General features: G+C 37.9%; 1 protein-coding gene across 1 annotated transcript in view; it reads right to left on the bottom strand.

Moving 5' to 3' along the window:
* LOC122803168 (extracellular calcium-sensing receptor-like) overlaps nucleotides 1-24,003 on the bottom strand; it is a 2,339,905-nt gene that overhangs the window by 547,504 nt on the left and 1,768,398 nt on the right. The window contains exon 4 of the mRNA XM_044072784.1: nucleotides 2,842-3,148. Within this exon, the coding sequence (XP_043928719.1) occupies nucleotides 2,842-3,148 (307 nt within the window). The remainder of the gene's footprint in view (nucleotides 1-2,841; nucleotides 3,149-24,003) is intronic.

The following is a 24,003-nucleotide window of genomic DNA, read 5'->3' on the forward strand; positions in this document are numbered from 1 at the left end:
TATGTGCAGGCTGGTGTCTTCTTCAAATAAGAAGCTGCAAATAATACCAGGGTAACAGTTTGATAATATTCAACTCATTGCTGGGGAAAAATCATGCTTATTTAGTAGTAAAGATTTCACAAAGATTTCATCTTGGCAAAGGATCTATCTGCAACCAAATGAAAATAAAATTATGTCTGGTAAAAGAGAACATAAGGCTATACTCTTTTAAACTTCTTCCAAGTTGCTACCTATTTTGCGTTCTCTTCAGCATTGATATTTCTGCAGCTAAGACTTTATTTGCAGGACTAAGCATCACACTCCAAAATTATAGATTCTTTATGATGACAAATATTTTAATTCTAGGTGACATCAGCTTTTTACAGCACCCTCCATACCTGTTCTAATTTTTCATTCACTTTTTAACGATTTCATGTTATTTTCCTTAAAAATAAAAACTGCAATATGATAACTGACCCTGCAACAAATGGCTGCCAATAGCAAAAATAATACACTAATTTTCATATGAAAGTTGAACTGTTCAACAAAGTATGCCATAGGTTAATCTGCAAAGAGTCTTTATCCAGTATTGCTTGACTTGAGCCCTTCAGTCTTTATTGCAGCCTCTATGACCCCAAGGAAATTATTTAATCAAACAGGTTATGGTTACCCAAAGGCTTACCTAACAAATATAACAAAATATATCATCTGTATAAGGTACAGTCCCTCAAACTAGCAAAACTTAAAGCGGAATTAATTTACCGGATAGTAGTTTATCAGAAAAATGAAGACAAAATAAACATTTAAGAGATGATTAAAAAAAGGTAATGATAGCTCATTTGCAACATCTACTGTCATTCTCTCTCTCTCTCTCCCTATATATATATATATATATATATATATATATATATATATATATATATATATATTATATATTAAATTGAAAATAAGAAAAACCTCCACAAATATAAATAAAAATACTCTTTTAATGAGTGCTTTCGTCAGTAGATATACTTGACTTCATCAGATTACATAAAACATTGACATCACTTCCTTTTAAAAGCCAGGCACCATGACATGACCACAATTAATTTCCTCTACAAGATTCAAATTGTACTGCAACAGTGTTTCTCAAGCTGTATTGCCTCTACAGGATTCAGGTTGTATTGCAACACTGTGTTTTAAAACTAAACATTGAAATATATGTGAAACTTGATTAAGAAATAATAATAAAAAAAAATTGCAAGACAAAACAAAATACAATAGTGTGTTTGTTCTCCACACTAACCCATATGTATAAACATCAATCCAGCATACTGTTGACACTAACACAGTATAAAAAAATGTATTATAAACATACGTTGATCACATTTTCCCCTACTTTCCTTATTTGCTGTGCAAGTTAAAACATTACAAAACTATCAAAGATAAAATTAAACTTTCAGTTTTAAATAACTAGAGAGGGAAATAATATCATTCAAACCAGAGGGGTTGTTGGCATTAAATCTTAACTGCCACATATATTCTGTAAATTCGGGAAACAATTTTCTTGGACCCCCTCTGTTGTTAAGAACAACTTGGTCAAAGGCAATAAATTTAAACCTATGGTCAGGATTTTCCTTGATGTGCAATGCCAATGCATTTTTTTCATTGTTTTTTTTAATATCATAATTGCGTTGGTATACATGCACTTTGAAAGCCTTTTTAGTCTTGCCTATGTAAAATCCTTCCTATGATTGGCATAAGGCTGCACAACCTATGGTCCAAATGTATTAGACCATAATGTGGAATATGTAAGGTGTCCGTTTCAAAAATACTGGAACACTGTGTACAATGACCACATTTGGTCATCTGTCCTTTTCCATAGGTTTTATAACCCTCTGTGTCTTTTCAAGTAAATTTTTTAAACAAGCATTTTTTTTATATGCAACACATGGCTTTCCCCCACATTTTTTAACAATTCTTGATTTCCTCTAAAAATAAAACAATTCTTATTTAATATGTCCTTGATGTCATACAATAATGGGTTATAAGTTAAAATAAGGGCCTTGCTGAAATCTTGGGTCATGTTTGTATCTTCACTCAAAATTTTAATATTAGGGGTAACAATACCAGATGTATCAGTTCCTAATAATTGAAAAAAGTGTCCACATACCCTTTTTTCTGTGACCTCATTAAGAATTGATTCAATAAAATTGTTAGGATACCCTCTTTGTTGTAACATACCCTTCAGCTTGTCCCTTATTTTTTCATATGTGTGGCATTTTTTCTTATTTTCATTCAAGTTTAGTTTGTTTATATATATATATATATATATATATATATATATATATATATATATATATATATATATATATATATATATTACTGGTACTGTTCACAAAGTTTACACCTCTATTGTAATATGAACTCAGAAAATAGCATCAACTGTCAAAAAATCATAGCAATTGGGAAACATAAATATTTAATACAGATCTACTTTCCTGATGCAAGGGACCTTCCTTGTTAGTTAGTCTCCCTTCAGTTTTTTTTTTTTTTGACTTTGTAATCTTGTAAATGGTTAAAGTGATATTTTTACCATTTTTTGTGGTAATAAAACTAGCACACTATAAATATGGATTGGCATAGTCTTTAAAAAATAAGCATTATCCAGTAATGCTAACTTATCTTGACATACAATCAGGTTAATTCAAGTATGTAGCTTGTACATTTTTGTATAATTTGCAGTGATTTACAATGAGATTCCCAGAAACTCCAGTAAAAACACTGTTTCTGTAATTTGGCTGTCAAGAAATGCTGCCAACAAATTAATTCTCAAAGAAAAGAAAAATGGAAAAAAATATCGGTTTGTAAAGCTCTTACCTGGGGGATGTAAAATAGTCCAAGAAGATTTGCTACTGCAGAGGAAATCCCTGATCCTGTGGCTCCCACTACTGCTATTGTTGACGGAATATGTTCAGAGCAATTACAGAATTCATCTAAGTTCAGGGAGTCAATCTTATTCTGTGCTACAAAACTCAGGGTGGCTTCCAAAGCCTTAGATACAGTATTGCAGGTATCAAATATTCTGTACCCCAAAGTCACATTTGGTAAGAGTGTTGCACTGTTATTTATTTCCTCGATTGCGAATATCATTGCTTGCAACCAGCGAAACCCTCTGTAGTTATACCTGAAAAAGAATAAAATACTTTACAACAGCTTATCATATGTGTATGTATTTATTTAAAATAATTAGACCAGCCCCAAAGCCCATTTTCAGTTTTAACCTTTGTACATAACAAAGGTAAAAAAAAAAAGAATACTATAAATGTTCACAAAATATGTTTTATAAAGTCCTGTAATCACATAAAACTTTAGATTATGTATACTCCACTCTTCTTTCATTCTAGTTTGGATCAATATGGTCAGAAACAAAAAAAATGAAAAAGAAAAAGTGAATTGCATATTTTCTCATAATTTCATTTTCTGATGATTTTACTAATGAGTCTGAATCAGTCTCTGTGGTCTGTAGTAATTTAACATGTCTAACTCAAAAATGGTCTGATGTAGACAACTATATTGGCATGATTTTGTTGTTCCTTTAAAAGATCTTTCTCTTTCATAATGTGCCCATATATTATGGCTTTTTTTGTTGTTACACTTATTCTTGCTTCAGGCTGCTCTGACTTTACCTAAGTGTGTTTGTACTTTTTTATCGGTGACTCCCTTTGGCTTATATTATTTGTCATTTTATATAGATATAGATATAGATGTATATAGATTTATATGTCTTTTTATTTATTTCAATAGTGTGATCTAAATATTTTAGGGGAATGTATTTAGCTCTACCTACTCAGCCACTATTTCAGTTAGATGACTTAAGTTATTTCTCTTTCTTGAACAAAATACTCATTTAACTGTTACAAAAGAGTTATCTTTTCTTTGATGAATGATAAGTTTTTTACTGCATTATGCAAAATTAACGTGAGTATGGTTGAACCACCAGAGACTTAGCAGGTTTATGGCCACAGTGGGAGAGAAAGAAGGCTTGGGGGTAAACTCATTAATAAATGGGTGTTCCTGTGACAAAAATTGTAAATATCTTGTTTATGTTACAAAGGTCAAGGTCTCATCAGAAGTCACATATGAGCCCAGTTCCAGTGGGTATGAAGCTAAAAGCAAAGTTACCAAAGAACTCACCAACTTATATTTTTAAAGTTCTGGGAAAACTTGATGTTTTTAACTAAAAAAAAAACTTAATTGCACTGCCTGGCCTACCTTAAAAGGGATTTTTTTCAAAGGTTTTTCAACAACTATACTTAAATTCATGTTGTGGTTTGCTGATCATGTAAAATTAAATTCATGTTGTGGTCTGCCAATCTCGTGAAATAATCTTGATATCCCAAATATGCACTGAGTAACCTCATTGTTAAGGCTTCTGTATATCCAAACCATACGTTTATGCAGCTGACAAAAGGCAGCGTTAGTTAAGCTAACTAAGCCTTAGTGAATATAATAAAAATGTCAACAATGAAATCTTTACAGTTTTGCTTATGTCCCTGGTTGAATAAAATATACAGTCTGGAAAAGTGTTCCATCTAGGACATATAGTGCAAGTAGAAGTAAGAATCAGGGAGAAAAAAACCCTAGGAAAACACCATGTGATTTCATGCAAATCCAGTGTGGTGTATAATGAGGATGTTGAATATCATAGAAATGGTTCTTTATTATTATTAGAGTAAGACCCAATTTTTGAAGTCCACATACTTCAAAAAATAAACTACGACCCAAACAAGAAATAAATTCCATTGTTACACCTTTAAAGCTCTTTTGCAGAAAGAGGCTTCTCCTTCCTACACTACCAATGTTGGGATGCCCCAACCCCTCCTAGCTACATCTACTCTCCTAGCTATATCACAAAGCATGGGAAATATTCTGAGAAATCAGAGTTTTGAATATAGTATGTATTTCCCCCAATTCGCACATCAGTTTTCAAATAGTAGTCCTCAGAATATCAATGGGAACTCAGGAATGTCATATGAATGTACACATTTTTATGATACTCTTTTTGTAAATAACAAAGATACAATAGGATGAGCAAATGTTACACTTAAGATGCATCTAACTTTAATAAGACCAAAGTCACTGAACTTTTATGCAAGAGTGGTGATTATAAGGCAACACATGCCTTATTCTATAGCTAAGGTTTTGAACGTATCCCTCTGAATTTCTTACTCAAATTGGGTTCATGGTACTTTTTGCCAGGATTTTGAACTCTTTATTTTTATAAAATCTGTAGTGTTGCAATGATTTCAAATGTTGTAGGATAACACTGAGAAACAGAAACTCATAGAATGTATTCTTGGGAAAGTTAAAAATCTAAATTTACCAGTACATAACTTGACATTAGAAGGCCTACCTGATTTTGCAAGATCATTAAACGTATCAAACAATACTTTATTTTTTACTTTTTTTTTTATTTGTCAACATTTGTTAACCAGGTTGGTACAACTGGGCCTGGGGCCCATTTTCAGTGGGACCCAATTCAAAAAGTAACAAAGTAAATATGACAAAGTATGCCTGGTCAATGAACAATATTTTGAAAAAATAAGATTGTGTATAAAATATAATGCCACAAAATTAAGTTAGATAATACAGCCATAACACAGCCAATAAAATCATTATGTAGATATTACAATGGATCATATACAAGCAAGACTTTGTGTCCAATAAAGCAAAACATATGCAAAACATGTGGTAAGATAATCACATTATCAAAATGCATGGAGCACCAAACAAATTTAAGAAAGAATGTGAGTTACACACAAAGTATAAAAAGATAAAAAGCATACTAATTTAGCAGACAAATTATTATTCCATGGTGATGCAGTAGTTAAGAGTGATATACTCTGTTATATACTAAAAGCTAATGCAGATAATGTTCATTAATGAGGTGGCATATTCAGCACAAAATCACAATTGGTACCATTCATGCATAGGTTCAGAACCACTGGAATTAACTTTATAAGTCAGCAGTACAGATGCTTAGATGTTACCTTTCATGTTTCTGATCTTTTGGCACTAGTTCATGGCTAACTGGCATATTACAGCCATTATTCTGTATAACACTTTCATGTGTAGATTCAGAGAACAAATGTCAGGACTAGAATTATTCTCTACATTTTGTATAGCAACAAAACTACTTTATTCTGATGTCTAGATTCTCATCCTCAGGTGTGTCTGTGTCCTTAACAATTGTAGTTCTATGTCTCATCTTATAATAATCATTCCTATAAAAAATCCCTAAATGTGTTCCTTGAACTTAATACAAAACTGGATTTGTTTCATCCATGACAATTTCTGGAATCCATTTTTGGCTTTCATCTAGTAGCACCACATAGATACTTGAAATTGTTTGCATTGTATGATCTTTCTATTGCATAACTGCCAAGCTGGAAGTTTTACAAATGCTGTTTCTTTTGAACTCTCCTACTCGAACTTAGACTGATCATGCCCAGTCTGGTTGTCATAATAATCAAGAACAATTCTGTAGGTGTCTGTCCTGTAGTACAATTTGGAGAAAAGTGATACTTTATCAGTTTCCAGTAAATAGTATTTGATCATTTATTCAAACTCTGCCCTGAAGATTTTTATGGATCTTGTCAACAGATGTCTGTGTGCACTATGTAATGTACCTTTAAGAAGTAAAGACATAGCTCTGACTCCTTGTCATAAAGGGACAGAAATGTGACTGCAGCCCAGATGATCAGAGTTTGATTATCAGCTCAGCTGCAAGAACAGCTGGGGTTAAGATGCTCACATATAGCTTACATCAGTTCACAAAAGCCAGGGTGGAATGTTTCAGATTCTATCTACAGTCGTAGCACTCCCTGGTGGAAGTCTGGGTATGAATCCCATGGCTGCACAAACAAGCTAGGGCAAAGAGCAGACCAGGGTCACAGACATTCATGCCTGTGATATTGGCTCCAACCCTCCCAGTTAGGATTCTCTTCCCTTGCAACCCTACAAATCACTGGCCCAAGCTACATATATGATGCCCATCTCCTGACTATCTTGCTTAGGAAAGTAGGGGGGTTACAAAGTTACTTGAGAAGATGCCATAAGATATTCTCTTTCAGAAGAGGGACCCCCCCCCGCTTTTTGAAAGGGATACAGCAGGGCAGACACATGGCAGGGCAATGAGTAGGTAAATGAGGATAGGGCAGATGCCAGCAACAAACGGGATGGGGTCCAAAAATGTAATTAAAAAAGTTGTAGACATGTGGGCACGTGAGTTATATCAAGAAATGACTCTGGGCAATTGCAAGCAAACAGATGAACAAGCAGAATAAGTTGTTCATGCAGCTTCATTGCTAAAGCCTTACTCTTACAGTGTTGGCCAATTAATTACACCTCTAAAAGACTTTGAGTCTGAGAGACGAAGGAACTTCTCAGAAAAAAATGAATCTGTGACACATTGGGAACTAACTATTTAAATGGCAAAAATAGTCACTTTTTTCACTTTTCTGATGCTGCTTTATCTGCCTATTTTAAATTGGACATATTAATGTTTGTTCTACAATAACCCACTAGCTTGTAAAACAAGGAAAATATAATTTTCACATCAGCTATATGTGTATAATTGCATCTTCAAAGTTTGTGAAGTTTTTCTTCAGTTTTTGGTCAGCTATGATAACAATTCCACATCCAATTACACTGACACAATAGGGAACCCTATCACTAAATTGGAAGTCTTTGACCCAGAGATCTAAGCTGTATCTCTGCAAGTATCCTTTGTGACAAGCCAGATTCAGTTAAGTATAATATGTTCTTCATATCACAGGCAAAGAAATCATTAAGTAATCTTAAATAAAGAAAAAAAGCTCAAAGTTTATTTCATTGATCTAGCGCACTGATCATACAGATCTTCAATGGATTCTGAAATTAATACAGACAATAAAAGCTTATATGCAAAGAAAACAAAGCAGCTAAGCAACATCCAGTCCATGAGTACATGCAAATGAGTCATTCAGGTATTAAATACTTTTACTGAATAAGTAGAACAACAACAATTTGGCAATATGCAAAAAAGTTCTAGGCATATGTTAAGCCAAAAAAAAAAACTAACTCCTTGTCAGACATTGATTATTTACCAGAAAACAAAGGGAGCAAACACTGAAGGTATACAACTGAGAATTTAGAGAGCTATATTATTCATTAGTCGGGGACAGAACTGTCTGTGGTATAAATACTAATTATGCAATCACCACATTTTTATGTTATTTGAACACAGCACTTCATAAAGCCAGCAATGTGTGTTGTGCATGTTAACTGTCAAATGTGCAATTAAAATCATTAACAAATGGAAGTGTAAAAAATTATCACCAAACTGAAAATAAAGAGGTAAATTAAGTCAAAAAATAAAATGTGATATGACTAAACATGTTAGCAAAATGCATTTACAAAGTAACTACAGTGGTGGCTAGTCATACTTAAGTAATTAAAAACTACACTCAATGTACACCTTGTGACAACAAGAATGGAAAGAGGTTATATAAAGCAAATAACTGAGGCTGGGATTCAGACAATTGGTAAGATGCATACATTGGCACTGTCAGCCATATTAATTAACACAGCCAAAATGCTGTGATCAGCCATTGCTTTTAATGTGAGAGACTGGATTGTGGGCAAGTGAAGTGGAGTTTAGTGCAGAGGTAGTGGTGGCAAGGTATGAGTGTGTGTGTGTGTGTGTGTGTGTGTGTGTGTGTGTGTGTATATATATATATATATATATATATATATATATATATATATATATATATATATATATATATATATATATATATATATATATATATATATATATATATATATATATATATATATATATATATATATATGGATTCACTTCAGAAGATCGAATTGCCAAAATCTCGAACTGCAAATAACCGAAACCAAAAGCTCGAGTTTCGGAAACTCGAACTTCTGAAGCGAAACCATCAAAAAAAAAAAACACAAACTTCACTTTTGCTGTGCCCCCCACACTCCCCCTACTTAAATATACCAACTCCAAGATCGCGCTACAGTGGGGAGATGGGAAATATCCCATCTTGCGCTGTATACGGAAGCACAAAATGGAAGATTTCTCATTTCCTGCCAACACCGCAAAACAAATAAAACATTACGTACACACAGAGCGTACAACAATACTTGCCTCTGTGTGCACATAATGTATTAAGGTAAAGTCTTATTTCTGAACACTACACACATTCGATTTACTAAAATCTCGATCATATGGTCTTGACCATATGAAATTCGAGATTTCAGTCATTCGATTATGTGAAGTTTTATATATATATATATATATATATATATATATATATATATATACACACATATATATGTGTGTGTGTGTGTGTGTGTGTGTGTATGTGTAAGTGCCTGCAGAGATATGAGTAGTCGTGTGTGTGTGTGTGTGTGTGTGTGTGTGTGTGTGTGTGTGTGTGTGTGTGTGTGTGTGTGTGTATGTGGTTGTGTGTCTGATTGGCTGGTTACAGTAGTTAAGGAGAATCATGTCAACTCAATGAAGGTAAAAAAAATTTGAAAGCTTCTCACTTAAACTATATTCAGTGAACACAGCACAAAAATTTAGTTTTTTGCAGGGAGCACCCCCATGTGGTGGGACACTCTCCACACTCCCCAGACTTACATATCGGGAGAAAGAGGCAAAATCCACTGTTGGTTTCAGCAGACAGCATTCAAACATTTTGCATTTACCGAAACTAACTTTGCTGATTTGGCATATTCCCATTTAGGGGACAGGTAGTGTGTGTGTGTGTGTGTGTGTGTGTGTGTGTGTGTGTGTGTGTGTGTGTGTGTGTGTGTGTGTGTGTGTGTGTGTGTGTGTGTCTGCATTTATGTGTTTGCAGGTTTACCTGTGAGTGTGGGTAAATGGGAGAATTTTACTATGAATGTGATCTGGTCAGGGGTCTCATGAATGATGTGTGGTTGGTGTGTCTGCAAGGATGAGTAAGTGATCTGGGCAAGGCATATATCTCTATAACATTTTAAGAAGGAAGGAAGGAAGATCCAAAATTAGACAACTTTTAAATATTACACTAATTTGTTTAAAAAGTGAATAGGACATAGGACAAATGGTATTACATAATAATGTATTTTCTGAACAATAAGAAGTATGAAACTCTAATGTCTAGCATTGCTGAGGGCCAGGCAAAACTAGGAGGTAAAGTCAGGGAAATTCTGTAAAATCAGATACAGTTGGGTGTGTGTGTGCTAGTGATTGAGTGTGTCCATGTGTGCAATCAAGCGGGGAGATGTCATGTACACTGAGGGTCTGTATGGATGAAGATGTCTGTGACAGAGAGAGAGAGAGTTTGTGTGTGTGTGTGTGTGTGTGTGTGTGTGTGTGTGTGTGTGTGTGTGTGTGTGTGTGTGTGTGTGTGTGTGTGTGTGTGGTCATGCCTTTATGAATGTCTGCATATGAGTAGGATGGTGCCTTTCAAAATGCTGTGCATGGGTTTCCAGTGGTAATTACTACATACAATTACTCAGGTGCATAAATGTGATAATCAAAGTAAAGTGCCATTTAGCACTGATGGTAACTGCATATCATTCACAGACATTCAAATTATAGTGAGATTTTCCTTCTTGACACTAATCATGCTTCTTGTATTCACATAAACTGCCCCTGCTGGTGATTGCAGTTTATGCAAGCACAAAGGTTGCTTTCTGAATCCCCGATAGAGTTTGTAGCATATGTGGTATTATAAGGAATTGTGACAAAATGCACTTTACAAGAAAAAAAATACAAAAAAAGTATTTATTATAGACTGGCAAAAAAATCTGAAATGTGTGCGAGTGCTATGCAAATAGCTTTTGTGAATTGTGTGCAAAATTCAGTAAGAAACAATAGTTTCAGTGACACAAAATGCAACAAAGTGACAAACATAAGAGCCAAATCTAGCTGAAATATGTTTACAAAAATAAGGTTAAAGACTTGCCCTGCAATTTAATAAACTTTGTGTAGGTTCCGCACAGAGCTTACATGGCAAATGATGCGTACGCGATACACATCGTGTGGCCTCACAGAATGAATATTAATGATGTGCGGCATGCATAAGCAAGGTTTTGTGGCTCACCCCAGTGTTGCTGACCATGAAACCTATATATTGAATGTGGATTGTTCCACACATTTTAATGCCAGTAATGTAGTCAAACACTAAACTAATGGGAGGACAAAGCACAAGCATTCATTTTCTGAAAGCTATGAAGTACGGAACAGAAATGCATGTCATTATATACTGACTGCAATCTTCAGTGATTTTACAATAAACCAGACATTTTACATGGAACAAGCCAAAAATATGATGCAAATATCTGGACATTCTGCAAAACTATGAACAGTCCCCCTTTTGTGTTTAATTTTTTTTTCTTTGCCAGTGTTTGTGCATTATGCAGCTTGGCATAAACATGTTTAGCTGTGCTCACCTGGTTTACGCAAAGTGCAGCAGCACACAAACTGGAGGAATGGCCCACCCAGGTTGTAGACAAGACCCAGACAGCCTCACATGCAAATTGGGTGCATTCAATTAATAATATTGCGCAATGAGCAAACACAGTTAGCAGTAGTGTGCTATGATTAACCGTGAGAATTTTACAATAACTACTAAGCTAAGAGATATAATCTCACTAATCCCATGACAGCAGGTGTTACGTGTAGGTGTGGAGTGCAGATGTTCCAGGGTTCTAGTACAGGGTGTCCAAATTTTGATTTACTCTTTTGAGATTGCAGATTATAGCAATTAAGTGCAACATACACAACTGTTTTCTCAACCTTCTTGTTGTAATAGCTGTAAGTGTAGGAGAATTATATATATGGTACATTTGACTAGCCCATTTACACAAGTGCCTGTATACCTAATAATCTAGAAAGTGCATCATTTGCCACTGTTGCGCATCAGTTATTATCACCTAAACACAGTGCCTGCTAGTGCACCCCCTCACCTACCATGTTTATGCAATGGTAAGCAATGTGCAACACTTGCAAAGGTTGTAAAACCAAAATATGTATACTCTAAGCATCAGATGTGCAATGGGGGAAACAACAGCATATAAAATGCATTTGGTGGAAAAGCTCATTAGACATTGAGCTTGAACTATGGCAGGCATGTCTGGAGCTGCTGGAGAGAGTGTGCACTTTCAGGTGTGGTGTTGGGGTGTCCAGGAGTCCAAGATTTTTGTTGGACTTCTAGTTAAGGAGCATGGGTGCAGATTGCTGCAGCAGGACTATTCAGGCTCAGAATATAAATCTGAAGCATGGAATAGTGTTGCCGAGCCTTAACCAGTGTGACAGGCATTCCCACAGAGCTGAGCAATACAGACATCATTATGATGACCTCTGGAGGAGGAAATGGAATACCCTCAACCTTTGGATTGGGGAATTTTGGGCAGGGGCACTCCACAGATGTATAAGCATCAATTTCGGTGAGTAACTATAAGAGTTAAAAGCTGAATATAGTCAAGACTGGTATTTGTAATGGTGTTCTATTGTGTTCTGTTTTTCGATAGCTGCTGAGGAGTGAGCCTTGAATGTCCAGTCCCATGCCACAAGTCTAGTAAAGATGTGAGAAGCATGTGGTGTGTATTCATCAGAACAGTACTGTCTAAATAGTATTTTAATAATAATACTTTGTATAGTAATTTTGTGGTATTAAAAGTTAAGGACTGCTTAGCTGGTATTTAATGGAGTTGTATCAAACTGAGCATGCATATTTATTTATTTATTTTATTACAGTTTGGACCAGGGAAGTCCACTAGGCCAAGAAGAGTCCATTTTCAGTAGAGGTCCGGGGAGAAAAGCTTCATGAAAAAATAAAAATAGCAATAACAAATAGCAATGACAATAATAATAACAGCAAACAGAATGCATTCCATAGTGCAATTAACAAGTATGAAGGGAGAAACATTATATACATTGTAGCTGTAGAGCCAGTGGACATTCATTGTAAAATCATTGTGGAGTACATGTTCAAGCAAGCAGTTACACTGTTTATAGGAATACAAATATAATTATTATATCAAATGAAAATGAGGGAATAAAGCAGACAAGCAGAAATTGGCAGAATAGGGGAGTAGTATAAAGGGTCAAGATGGAAAGACAGGGACAAGTAGGAGCAGGGAAAGAAGAAAGAAGAAGAGTGAGGAGGGGTTCAAGTGGGGGAAGAGCAGGGGCATATCCACTTAGATGATAGGTACGACTGTAGAAGAGATTTGAAATGGGTGTAATTAGGAGTATTGCAAAGAGAGGCAGGAAGGGAGTTCCAAAGTTTGGCAAGGGAGTATGATAACAGAAGGTGGCCAGGGGGCCGGGAGGGTTTGTGGATGTTTAGGAGATTTTGGTTTTCTGATCGGAGTGAGTGATTTGGAATATAGAGGGTTAAGGTGTTGGAGAGTGCAGGACAGTTGGATGGATTGAAGATGAGCTTATGAGTGGTGATGAGTTTAATTTGGTTAAGGTAGTTGGGTAATTCTAGCCACTGTAGAGAATGAAGGCAGAAACAGTGATGGGAAGAATTATTGGAATTGGTAGCAAATTAGCTAATTTTATTGTAGCAGGATTCTAGTTTGGATCGTAAACCAAGTTGGAGGTTGGTAATACTGGGGCTCCATATGTGAGTGATAGGAGAACGTAGGAGGAGGCTAAGGTTATTCTAGTAGAGGGAGTGAGGTAGTGATTGTGTCTGTACAGTAGCCCTAATTTTTGGTGTTTTTTTTTTGATGGCTGTTTGAATATGGATATCACATTTTAGATGATCATCAATGATGACACCAAGTAACTTGGTGTGAGATACTATTTTGATGGGGGTATTGTTTTGGCTAAGTATGGAAAAGGAGGAATAGTCCAGGAGGTTCTAGATGGAGTAAAGATCATCAGTTTTGTTTTGTTTGCGTTTAGGGCGAGGTGGTGGATGTGCATCCAAGTTTCGGTTTTGGTAAAAACTGCCTGGGTTTTCAGTAGTAGGTCAGATGGGGAGTCAACTGTGCAGATGATTTCAGTATGGACAAGGGAGTAATTGGGGATGGAGAGGTGAAAGTTATTAATGAATATGGTAAATAGTAAGGGGCCGAGGACAGAACCTTAGGGAATGCCAGTGGGTGTGTGCAAGAAGGATGAGGTTGAAGATTTCCATTTTACAGCTTGTTGTCTTTCAGAGAGGTAGCTAAAGATTCAAGAGATAGTAGAGAGAAATATGTTGAGAGAGGAGAGCTGAGATAGGAGTAAAGAATGGGAGACAGTATCAAACGTTTTAGATAGGTCCAGGAATAAGGTAGAAATGAGTTTGCCAGAGTCACAGGTATGATTGATGGATTCAAGAAAGGACAGAAGGGCTGTAATAGTATTGTGACTGGGATGGAAGTCATGTTGGGTGGGGATGAGGCGGTTACTGTGCATTAGATAAGACATCAATTGAGTGTGAATACACTTTTTAAGTATTTTTGAGGGTGGGGATAGGATGGCAATGGGCCTGAAGTTGATGGTATCAACGTTTTTGCCTCCCTTATGTAGTGGGATAATGAAAGCTTGTTTCCAGATTGAAGGCACACATGATTTTTGTATGGATCTATTGATTAAAATGAAGATGGCAAGGGCAATGCTGTCAGCAGATAGTTTGAGAAAGAGTGGTGGTAAGTTGTCTGGTGCAGTAGAGTAAGGTTGGAGCTAGAGAAGGAGTTTTTTATTGTACTTGTGGGGACAGGGTTGAGCTTGAAGGTGGGGGATAGCTCTATATTGTCAGTAGGGTAGGAGGAGGGGGGAGGATGAACTAGGAGGGGTGTGTGGGAAGGCAGTGGTTAGTTTAGTTGTGAATTCCACAGAGAAGGAGTTAAATGATGTGGGTGTGTCTAGGTCAGTGAGGTTAGGGTTAGGGCAAGAGTTATCTTTGTTACCGGAATAGAGGATAGAGGAAATCGTGTTCCAGAACTTTTTTGGGTCGGTAGAGTGTTCAGATTGGAGCTTGGTGTAGTAAGATTTTTGGTCCCTAGTTATTAGTTTTCTTACTGTATTGCAGAGCTGTTTGCATTCCAGTAGAGTGTTGGGCAATTTGTTGTTATGGTATTGTGTCCATTTTCTATCTCTGAGGAGCATGGTTTGTTTGATTTATTTTGATAGCCATGGGGAGATTTTGGATTTGATCTGTTTGGCTCTGATAGGAGCAAGGCTGTTAAGTACATTTAAAAAGGCTTTGTTAAAGTAGTTGACTGCATTATTGAGGAGCAAGGTTATTAGAGGGTCCAGTCAATAAGTTTTAGAGAGTCACTGAAAGTTTGTGGTTGAATTTAGAGAGGTTGCAGATTTGAATATAGTGATGCTGCTTTTGGAGGGGAGAAGGGTGCCGGTCAGCAAAGGCTGGTAGGTGGTCACTGATAGGGTCGGGTAGGGTACCTGAAGTAGAGATAAGGTTAGGTTGTGATACTAAAATGCAGTCAAGAATAGAGCCAGAGGATCCATCTTTGTTTGGCCTGGTAGGAGAGTTAATTATCTGGGTGAATTTAAAGAGATTGATAGATTGAGAGGGGGGTTGAGAGATGATGGTAGACCAATTAATGTTTACATCACCTAGAATGTAGGTTTTATTATTGATGTTGGAGGACAACCATGATAGGATATCTTCAAGTAGCTGCTATAATAATATTGCCTGATTTGGCACAGGTTCCCCATATAGACAACACCATTGTCTTAACCTTCAAGCTCGAAGCTGGCTAGAACTACCCTGGCAAATTCAGTATAATCAATTAATTGTGGCACACAAAGTTCTCTATCAACCAGAAAACACACCCACACTCAAAAATATAATCCCATACAGTAACCTAAAAACTCTCCACTCCTCCTATAGAATGCTAATGCAAACTATTAAATCCAACAACTTAGCTGTTGATTTTCTATTTATCAGCTCTGTAGGCAAAATATGGAACTTACTTCCTGCTGAACTCACTGCAGTCCCCTCTTTAACTCAATTTAAAACATCTCTTAAAAAAACACTTAAAAATACACTGGCTATGCCCGTGTACAAATCCTGACTAGCCCTTTCTCCATTTACTATGGATCTCTAAAAAAAAACTGGCTTAATGATGAAACTATCTTTACCATAACTCTGATACTTCAGGCATTTCAGTTGGCAGTCTAGTGATTGCACTCTTGTCCTGTAGGAGAACTTGCACAACTATCTACTGCCATAATTACTGTGTTTGTGCATGAAAGCCTATAATTCTTAAATCTGCCATATATACTGCCATATCTGGAATAGTTTTTTGTAAGTGTTCTTGCACAAAGTATATAATTGTCATAGTATGTAACTGTCTTGTACAAAAGTATACAATTGTCAAAGCTATTCTATCTGTATGTATGTATCTATGGAGCTTTTCTCCCCGGGCCTCCACTGAAAATGGACCAAAATTCAGTCGGAATATCCCAGTTAACAAATGTAAAATAAATAAATAAATAAATTGGAATGTTGTTGTTATTGCTAGGGGGGATATAGAGGGCAGCTATACAAATTGCTTTGTAATTGTTGATTTTTAGGTGGGCTATGGTTACTTCGAAGTTTGCAAAGTTAGGAATGGGGTTGGTGAATGGAGTTACTGTGTAGGCAGTGGAGTAGATTATGGCTATGCCACCTCCTTTTTTACTGGGTCTGTCATTACAGATCATTTGGTAGCCAGGTGGTAATATTTCACTGTCTTTTATGTATGACTTAAGCCAGGTTTCTGAGATGGCAACAATGTCAGGATGATTATGGGAAAACCAAGCATGGAGAGAAGGAATTTTATTACGAGCACTTTGAGCATTAATTGTGGTGAAGCAAATTGACTTGGGCTTACTAGGATGTGAGGGAAAGATAGTTTTGGTGGGGAGTTATTGGGGCCTGGGTTGGGATGGAGGTCACCTGAGAGAGATATGTAGAGTTGGTATAGTAGGTGTGTTATGAGGTTAGCAGTTGATTGTGGCTTAAGGCAGGGGTAGAGATTATGTTTGTTTTGGTGAGTATTGCAGGGAAAGTGGGGTGAAGATAAGATTGGAAGGATTATAGGCTTATATAGTAGGGTTGGATTGGAGGAGTAGAGTTCTGGAAGTATGGATGAGAAGGATGGTATACTGGTGTGTTGGAAGGTGGCTGTATGATGTGAGGATGGGGTAATGCAGGGGTGCGGATGATGTGTTAGATAGGCGAGGGTGGTAAGAAGTGGTAGGGATACTGTTAAGCTTAGGTGGGGTAAGGCTTGGAACATATTGTTGTTGGGTGTGTTATAAGGTGTTTTGTTGTGAAGTGTGGGTAGAGTTATTGTTCATTGGGTAGTTGTCATTGTGGGAGGAGTTAGGGATAGATATATATGCATGTAGTGGGGGTGGGTGGGAAATGGGGCAGGGTGAGGAGTGGAGTGAGCCTGCAGGGCAAACAGAGCGGGCACAGCAAGCCCAGCAGAGGTGAGCAGAGAAAAATCTATCAGTGGGAGCAGGTAAGAACAGCTCTCAGTTGATAATGGAAAAAAATAAAGTCTGTAGAGTGGTGAACAGATAGGTAAGAGTGGGCCGATAGCACTTACTTGCAGTGTGCTTCACTAGGTAGAGGTGCTGCTATAGTTTGGTAAGGGCCCTGTAAGGTAAATGAAACAGCAGGCACCTGAAAAGTAAAATGGGCTGTGATACTGGTCAAAAACGGTGGGGGGGGTGGAGCTCTGCTGCCACCTACTGGAAGAGTACAGAGTTGCAGCAGAGTGAGATGGAGGAGGAAATAGTCCCTGTGAGTGTGCAAACTATTGGAGCGATTAGTACAATAATGAAGCTTACTTCAACAAGCAGCTATAGGACAGAGGAACAGTAAAATTAAAATTAAAGCCCACAGGAGCTTACATTTATTTAATAGCAACAACACACTTGTCTTCTAGGGAGATTTGGTCCACAAAAGGTGTCAGTGACACGAGAGGGTCCCTTTGGTATCCTGGATGGGGAGGGTGTTGAAGCTGTGCAAGCTAAAAAAGGGCAAAAAGGAAAGAGGTTGAGTTTTAGTTTGTGTGTGATTATAGAGAGGTAATAGTGGGGTGGGTGTGAAGGGAGAGCATGGCTGAGTAGAGTAGGAAGACAGAGTGAAGTGAGAAAGGTGGCAGGGATGGTGCATGTAGTAGTTAGCACAGTGTTAGAGGGCTCTAGAAAGCAGTATAGAGAGCATTAGGGCAAAACAGCACAACAATAAATCACTTATTCTTGTTATAAAATAAAAAGACATACAAATTGTATCAGTGAATAAACACTTTCTGGCTTGCAGTTCTATACCACTATACCAATATAGAGTGTTTCAACTTGCAGTATTACACCAACAGTATTAACGAGAAATCGCTACATAAACTATGAAAGGCAACTACCATCGTGCACACTTTAAAATTAAACAGAAGAGAAATACAAGGGGAATGCGTGTGTGTCGGCTGGTAAATTGCAACAAAGGCAAACAGCTTTTAACAGCAAGCGATATACTCAAAAGATATATCTCAGCACTAATAACATAGGAATAATACACAGTTCACAGTAATATATTTGGACGTAAACCTTTGCAATGCCATTTAGAGATAGCTGCAGTGTATGGCAAAACTCTAATACAACATACTAACCTAAAACAGTTAAGGACAGTAGAAGTGGCAAGTAAAACACCTTACTGGCATGCACTCTACACCATGACATCAAGTATGCAGTATAAAACAGCTGTACACATGCAGTTATGAAGGCATACAATAGGCAACAAAACTCCTTACCAGCATGCACACTACAGTCTGGGACTGCAGAGAATCCTAAGCCGTGTATGTTCTTAGGGATGGCGTGGTGGGGAATGCCTGATACATATAGGGGACTGGGAGTTAGGGGAGGGTTTAGAAAGTGTGATAGGTTAGAGAGAGCATAGGATGATGGGACTGGTAATGAGAACAGAGCTTGGGAGGGAACTGAACACGGAGTTGAAACACTCCACCCCCAGCAGAGGTGAGCAGAGAAAAAAGTATTAGTGGGAGCAGGTAAGAACAGCTCTCAGTTGGTAATGGAAAAACAATAAAGTCTGTAGAGGTGTGAGCAGAAAGGTAAGAGTGGGCCAATAGCACTTACTTGCAGTGTGCTTCACTAGATAGAAGTGCTTCTATAGTTTGGTAAGGGCTCTGTAAGGTAACTGAAACAGCAGGCACCTGAAAAGTAAAATAGGCTGTGATACTGGTAAAAGAAGGGGGGGGGGGGGCGATGGAGCTCTGGTGTCACCTACTGGTAAAGTACAGAGTTGCAGCAGAGTGGGATGGAGGAGGAAATAGTCCCTGTCAGTGTGCACACTGTCAGGGCAATTAGTACAATAATGAAGCTTACTTCAACAAGCAGCTATAGGACAGAGGAATAGTAAAATTAAAATTAAAGCCCACAGGAGCTTACATTTATTTAATAGCAACAGCACGCTTGTCTTCTAGGGAGACGTGGTCCACAGAAGGTGTCAGTGACATGAGAGGGTTCCTTTGGTATCCTGGATGGGGAGGGTGTTGAAGCTGTGCAAGGTTTATTTAATAGCAACAATACGCTTGTCTTCTAGGGTGACTTGGTCCACAGAAGGTGTCAGTGACACGAGATGGTTCCTTTGGTATCCTGGATGGGGAGGGTGTTGAAGCTGTGGAAGATTTATTTAATAGCAACAACACACTTGTCTTCTAGGGAGACTTGGTCCACAGAAGGTGTCAGTGACATGAGAGGGTTCCTTTGGTATCCTGGACTGGGAGAGTGTTGAAGCTGTGCAAGATTTATTTAATAGCAACAACACGCTTGTCTTCTAGGGAGACTTGGTCCACAGAAGGTGTCAGTGACATGAGAGGGCTCCTTTGATATTCTGGACGGGGAGGGTGTTGAAGCTGTGCAAGCAGCTTGCACACTACACTCTGGGACCACAGGGAATCCTAAGTTGTGTAAACTTTAAAAAAAAACTATGCATGCCTTAGTCTGTAGCTGGACGGGGAGGGTGTTGAAGCTGTGCAAGCAGCTTACACACTACACTCTGGGACCACAGAGAATCCTAAGCTGTGTAAACTTTAAAAAAAAAACTATGCATGCCTTAGTCTGTGGCACAAAGCAATGGTACCATATTCTCAAATAACAGTGAGCATGCATCTCAAAACTGGAAAAGGAAAGTATGCATGCAGTAGTCTGTATGACAAAAGAACAGAACAATATTTTAGCGCAGTCATTGGTTGTGGGTTCAAAAACCACACTTCTCAAACATATAATATTGTTAGGATTTCATCATTATTGGAATGTAACTTCATACCTCTATACCAGTGGCACAAATCACCTTCTATAAACTGTAATCAGTATAATTAGAACACTCATATATGCAATATATGCACACATCAAGGATTGGTGGCTACATTCTGTACTGTAGTGTGCCACTGTTATAAACTGGGTAGTCTTAAAAGTAAGGAAGAAACTTTTTAGGAGTTTGCAGTGTTAAAAGTAAAGTTAGCAGAATAGAGTCTAATAATTGTATCAATACTTTGTATGTCACATATGAAGTTAGTAATGTTCTCCCTTTTTTCCCCTCACCCCAACCCTTTTCTCTCTTTTTTTTTGGTTTATTTTTTTTTGGGGGGGGGGGATTAATTTTTTTATTTTTTGTTTTTCCCACAGCACAGTGGAGTAGGACTGTTCCACAAAATACACCTGCCCCCACTCCACTGGCTACAACATGGCTGCCCAGCATGTCTGATGCAGAACCTGGTAGCACCCCCTCTGCTGCCCTGCACTACCTGGCCCCACAGGTAGTTCTGCCCTGGAGGATAGTCCTGTGACTCCCTCCTGTAGCAGTGCTGGAGGGGTGAGTTTTGTCACACTTGACAAACTGCCAGGGTTGACGAGTAGGATTGTGCACCGCACTGTTGGCATATGCCTATGCTGGATGGAGCACCAGCGGAAGAGCTGCCACCAGGTTCTGCACCAGACGTGCTGGGCAGCCGTGCTGTAGTCAGTGTAGTGGGGCAGGTGGATCCTGTGGGACAGTGCTACCTAGCTGTGCTGTGGGAAAAACAAAAAAAAATAGAAAAGGGTTTGGGTGAGAACAAGGGAGAACATTAGTAACTTCATATGTGACATACAAAGCATTGATACAAGTATTTGACTCTAGTCTGTTAATTTTGGTTTTAACAGTATGAACTCCTAACAAATACCTTTGTTTACTGTTAAGACTACCCAGCTCCTAACAGATGCACAGCATACTGCAGTAAGCAATCCTTGATGTGTACATACATTGCACATATGCGTGTTCCAGTTATACTGATTATTATTTACAGCAAGCCAGTGGTGACACTGCTTTACAGCTCTGACCTTACGTTGCAATACTGATGAAACCTTAACAGTACTGTATATTTGGGAAGTGTGGATTTTGAAGGTGCAGCTTATGACTACTTTGTAATAATGAACTGTTGTTTTGCCCACCAGAGTAATGCATGCATAGTTCCCTATTATAGTTAAGAAATGAATGCTCAATTTGATGCAAATGTATAATTAACCAATAAATGCAATCTAACTTTTAATGCTGAAATAACCCCACTGTTGGGATGCATACATACCACATGCATCTCACATCTTTGCCAATCTAGCAGCATGGGTTTGTACATTCAATTCCTGATCTGTGACAGCTGTGAAAAAAACAGAACAGAACAGAATATCATTAAGCATACCAGTCCTGACTACATCCAGCTTTTAACTCTGACAAGTAGTGTCTGTGATATTTACACATCTGTGGTTATGGAGTGCTGACAGTATTACATGCCTCAATCCACGGCCGACGGTATCCCTCTTCCTCATCCTAAGGTCTTTTTAATGATACCTACATTGTTCATCAGTGCAGGGGATATGGCTAGCACTGGCCAGAGGCTGGGCCAGATTATTCCATGCCTTTGCCTTGTAATCTGAGCCACGATCTTCCCTCTACAACAGCCTGTGCTCATGTTCATTCACTAGGAGTCCAGAAACACTTTGGACACCTAGATACATCATCTTTGAGCACAGAATCTAAAAATCTCTCCAGGAATGTCTGCCCTCACTATCAGAGATCAAGACCAATGCAAAATGACATCTTCCCACCAATTGCAGGTATCATGCTTACTGGGAGTGTGCACTTTCTTGATTTGCAACATTTGAATGTGTTGTGTAGTGCTTACCATCGCACAAACATGTTGCTCGAGAATGTGCACTATCAGGAAATGTGTTTGTGCACTGGCCAGTAGTATTAACTGAATGCATCTGGTGTATGTTTCTAGCTGTTTGGTTCCTACCTGCTACATGGGTGTTCCATTCATCCAGTTTGTGCACTGCTGCTCAAAGCACAAACAAAATCTGCATAGACAAAGCCATTTGTGCTAAGCAGTGCATTGCGCAAACAGTGGCCTCCAAAAACATAAAAGAAAAAAGAAAAAATTTGTAGAATTAGTTGAAATGTGGAAAATGAGTATGTGTCATGCACAGTAGAAACTGTTAGTACACATGAGACATGACTACATAGGTCTGGATCCAAACTCTCATTTAAATGCACCATCACAAAATAGGAGGGTGGAGTTATCCATCTTTGCCCCACAAACAGCTTTGCATTCCACACACAACCAAGTGCAACCAAATGTACACTGATATCAAGCTGTGACCTGTTAATTTGTAAATGTATTCTATATAATATATTTGGATGTAGTGCAATTAGTTATCACAAAACCCGCTATGATTATTCCTTGCAAATATACAGCTATGTCTTACCTTTCTGTGTTTCATGGTTATTCGTCAGTTATATAACACATGCAGTGTGTAAGCCATTCCATAACGTCAGCCATAACATGTGAGAAGATATTTACTGGGAACTCTATGATATGCAGTTGCCATCAAATTAATGGAAGTCTGAATGCCACAAATAAGCACAGACTGCTGTTTTGGTTGTGGGGAGCAAAGATGGACTCCTGGCATGGAACATGCAAGAGTATAATGTTCTTTCAAGATGGGGGTGGACCCAGGTTGAACTACTGTTATGGAACAAACAAGGCTATGTCACTCTTGTTGCTCTCCTTGTTTTGTATTCTGCTGGTTTGATCTTGTGAGGGTTGTGAAGTTGGATACTGGTATGTGTCTCATTACTTTCAAACTTCTCTCTGTTACAAATTCCCATTTCAGATGTATGGTGTTAAACTGAGGGCATGCAGTGATCATCATTGCTTAGTGGAGGTATCAATGTGTGAATCTTTGAGGCCTAAGGCCTACTACTTGCTAATTGACACAAGTCAAATAATTCTATGCTGTCACATGTGACATTAATTTCTGTACAAATCTCCCACCTTGTAGTTGCTTACTGTACCAAGTGATGAAATACAAGGACATGTCATAATATTATTATGCAATACAGAACATATTCTGGACTTTCCTTGCAAATGCAGCAGTTCACACACCTTTAGTTCAGGGCTGTGTGTGTGTGTGTGTGTGTGTGTGTGTGTGTGTGTGTGTGTGTGTGTGTGTGTGTGTGTGTGTGTGTGTGTGTGTGTGTGATGTAAACAGTACACAGGCAGTACATGCAGAGGTAAAAGTTATGGCTCTGAGTTGAGGCTGGCAGCAGTCACAGTGTTCCTGTATTATGTTCCTGTCTACCCTGTAGCACTCTACAATGTCCATGTCAGGTATGTTGTGATAAGTTAAATGTAGCTGGAAAACTCTTCTCTGTCTCATCCTAGGCATATTGACAGCAGCAGCACTGCCTAAAGCCTGTAGCACATACAAAAGGAGTTAAGCAGCAGCAGCTCCTAACAATTTGTGTAGAATTTCTGTGTCTGTACTCCACTATATTTGAAATCAACAGGAAAAAACAGCATCAAGTCTAAATGGTTGATTTCTAACTTCTTGAATAGTCCACCAGATTGGTTTATTAGCATGCAATTCAGCTGCTTGTGCTTTAATTAGGATCTCTGAAACACAGCCTAGACACATAC

This window comes from Protopterus annectens, chromosome 5.part1, assembly GCF_019279795.1.
Source record: "Protopterus annectens isolate FY-2018-M chromosome 5.part1, PAN1.0, whole genome shotgun sequence".
Lineage (NCBI taxonomy): Eukaryota > Metazoa > Chordata > Ceratodontiformes > Protopteridae > Protopterus > Protopterus annectens.